The sequence below is a fragment of the Nannospalax galili genome, unplaced genomic scaffold, assembly GCF_000622305.1.
Source record: "Nannospalax galili isolate Female #2095 unplaced genomic scaffold, S.galili_v1.0 scaffold14400, whole genome shotgun sequence".
Classification (NCBI taxonomy): Eukaryota; Metazoa; Chordata; class Mammalia; order Rodentia; family Spalacidae; genus Nannospalax; species Nannospalax galili.
Genome location: NW_008346844.1, coordinates 6,176 through 9,489, shown reverse-complemented (window position 1 = coordinate 9,489; position 3,314 = coordinate 6,176). Strand labels below are relative to the sequence as shown.

General features: G+C 41.5%; 1 protein-coding gene across 1 annotated transcript; it reads right to left on the bottom strand.

Moving 5' to 3' along the window:
- Positions 1-740: 740 nt before the first annotated feature.
- On the bottom strand, positions 741-1,676 carry LOC103742190 (olfactory receptor 147-like). Its single transcript, XM_008843190.2, has one exon. The coding sequence runs from the start codon at positions 1,671-1,673 to the stop codon at positions 741-743; it is 933 nt and encodes a 310-aa protein (XP_008841412.1). The 5' UTR covers positions 1,674-1,676.
- Between the last annotated feature and the right edge of the window lie 1,638 nt (positions 1,677-3,314).

The following is a 3,314-nucleotide window of genomic DNA, read 5'->3' as shown; positions in this document are numbered from 1 at the left end:
ACAGGGTGAGGCAATTGAAGTGGGTCTATCTAAAAAACTCCCAAATTGTATAACTCTTATCTCAGCAAGGAGGAAAAGAAAGCCTTTGAATTATGAATAGGAGATGTGAAGAAGTAAAGGCAAGAGTAATTAGCATTACAAGTTCTAGACAGGGAACTAGAAAAATGTCAGAACAGGGCAATTTTCAACTGCTCATAAGAGTCCATTGGAATTTCTTGACCAGGGCTTCCAAAAGCATGCCTCTATTGGGTTCTTCCTCATTTTTCTTTTTAATTCCAAGGATGGACTCTACAGTGATGGATTTGGATTTGCTTTCAGGTCTTTTGATAGCTGTTGGAGTGGTTACAATTGGTGTCAGTTCCCTTTAAAAGGTTTCAAGATAACTGAGGGGTTCCTGAGGTATATGTATGACCTGAAGGTATGCACACTGGAAAGCCTTTACCCAGCATGGGTTATACTTTCTCTTCCTAGCCTTCCCAAGATTGTATACTTTAGCCCTCCCCAAGCCAAGAAGACCATGTGTGATTAGGGTCAAATTACATACAGTTGGCTGGGAAGTGTGGCTAGATACAGAGGTGAGGGTTCAGTGACCCTGCTTGGCCCTCCTTTAATGAATGAGCACAGCCGTCAACAAGCCCAATTATGACAATGTTTAGCTATCAGGCTCAGCTGAAGTCATGATGATAGCATTATGTTTGTGTCCATACTTTCTTAACATTTAAAATTAATATCTCTTCTATTTAAGTGAGGACCATTTTCTTCAAAGTCCTACTCAGTGCAAGTTTAACATCTTTGTTCCTCAAACTATAGATGAAGGGATTCATCATGGGAACCATAACAGTATAAAAAACTGTTGATATTTTATCTTGATCCACAGACCCAGCAGGAGAGGATTTAAAATATATGAACGATGATGATCCAAAGAACAGAGAAACAGCAATCATGTGGGAACTGCAGGTGCTGAGGGCCTTGGACCTGCCCTTTGTAGAATGCATGCTGAAGATGTTGGAGAGAATAAAGGTGTAAGAAACAAAGATGGTGAGACTGGGCACTATCACACTGACACCCACCACAATGAAAACCACCAGCTCGTTGATGGAGGTGCTTGTGCAGGAGAGCTTCAGGAGAGGTGGAATGTCACACATGTAGTGATTGATGATGTTGCCATCACAGAAGGTGACTCTCAACATGCAAATGGTGTGGGCAATGGCACCCATAAAACCCATCACATACCCTCCCACCATGAGCACAAAGCAGACCTGAGGGGACATGGTGACCTTGTAAAGCAGAGGATGACAGATGGCCACGTATCGGTCATAGGCCATTGATGTCAAAATAAAACACTCATCAATAACAAAGAAGGCAAAGAAAAAGAGCTGAGCCATGCACTCAGCATGGGAGATGAGGTTCTGTGTCACAAAACTCACCAGCATTTTGGGAGTTATGACAGAGGAGTAGCAGAGATCTGTTAAGGAAAGGTTGAAGAGAAAGTAGTACATAGGAGTGTGCAAGTGAGGATTCAAAACAATCAGAACAATCAAGCCCAGGTTCCCCAGCACGGAGACCACATAGACTCCCAGGAAGAGGAAGAAGAGAGGCAGCTGGAGCTCTGGCTGCTGTGTTAATCCCAGCAGGATAAACTCCTTCACAGTGGAGTCATTGTCTGAGGCCATTCTTCCCCAGGTCTTACTGTGAGGATGAGAAAAACAGAAACATTAAGATGAGATCCCAGCTTTCTCCAACTTACCCAGTATAATGAGATTGAGGGCAAGATTTGATAGTGATCTCTGGCTCTACCTTTCAAACCCTTTTGTTATTCTTCATTTTATGTAATTGGAAGAACATATAAATACCAAAGACAATTTCATTTCCAGTGCTAATGGTGATTCTTGCCCTGTATCATATCTGAGCCACTTCTGTCTTGACAACACACCTCTATTCTCAAGCTCAGTGGTTGTCTCACAGAAGGAGGAGGCATGTGAAGGGCTCTCCGAGTCCCTTGGAGAGATATGGACTAGCAGAATGCATTACATACAATTAAACACTCACCTTTGAGCATTCCCACTTCAGGAAAGGAACAGGTAAATTCTTCTCCCCTGTTGTGTTTCAGGGGAAAATATCTTTGATAAATTTTAGGGAATAACTACTTTGTGTTTTTAGTTCTTTGTATATTCTGGATATTAATCCTCTCACAGATGTGTAACAGGTGAAAATTTTCTCTCACTCACTGGGTTTCTACTTTTCTTCCTTGTTTCTTTCTTTTGCTGTACAGGAGCTTTTCCAATCCACCTCAGCATAATGAGATTGAAAGGAAGATTTCATAGTTGATCTTCAGTTCTACCTTTCAAGAACTTTTGCTATTCTTCATTTTATATGAAAGAATATATGAATACAAAAGACAATTTCATTTCCAGTGCTAATGGTGACTCTTACCTTGCATCATTTCTGAGCCACTTCTGTCTTGACAGCCCACCTCGATTCTCAGGCTCACAGAGAGAAGAGGAGGCATGTAAAGGGCTCCTTGGGTCCCTTGGAGGGATATGGACTAGCAGAATGCATTACATACAATTCAACACTCACCCTTGAGCATTCCCACTTCAGGAAACGAACAGGTAAATTCTTCTCCCCTACTGTGTTTCAGGGGACAATATCTTTGATAAATTTTAGGGAATAACTACACAGAAAGGAAGAAAGCTCACTTCTAATTTATTTAAACTATTTCATCCCTCACCTCTCTCCTCCAAGTTCTGAGAGACACCATGAGTAGCAGATCATGATTTCTGGTGGTTTTGACCCAAGTGTCCTCTCAAGCCAGAGGCTGGTAAATAGCATCTACTGATGCCAAAAGAGCTACCTGATAATATGGCCCAAGAGGTTTGTTGAATTGGAAAACCCTTGGGACTTGATTAAAAATGTAAGATCTATGTTTCCCCACGGTTTTCTCTAGTGATCAGACTTTGAAGGTAAAAACTATTAGGTATCCTATGTTTATAGCTCAGTTCAAGATAATGATATTACTTCTTAAGATGACACAATGTTGAATATACTGAGGGCACACCCTAAATCAGAGGATCAAGATAACCTTTCATGTATCCATAACACATATCCTTATATACTAGTATAGGACCTATAAAACACCACACCTTTGGGTTAAAAAGATGACTCAGCAATTAAGAGCAGTGCCTGCTCTCCCAGAGAACCTGGGTTCAATTTTAGCACCCACATGTTGGCTAACAACTGCCCCTAAGTCCAGTTCCAGGGAGTCCAACACCTTCTTCTGGCCTCTGTGAGCTTTACCCAACATGGATTCACTT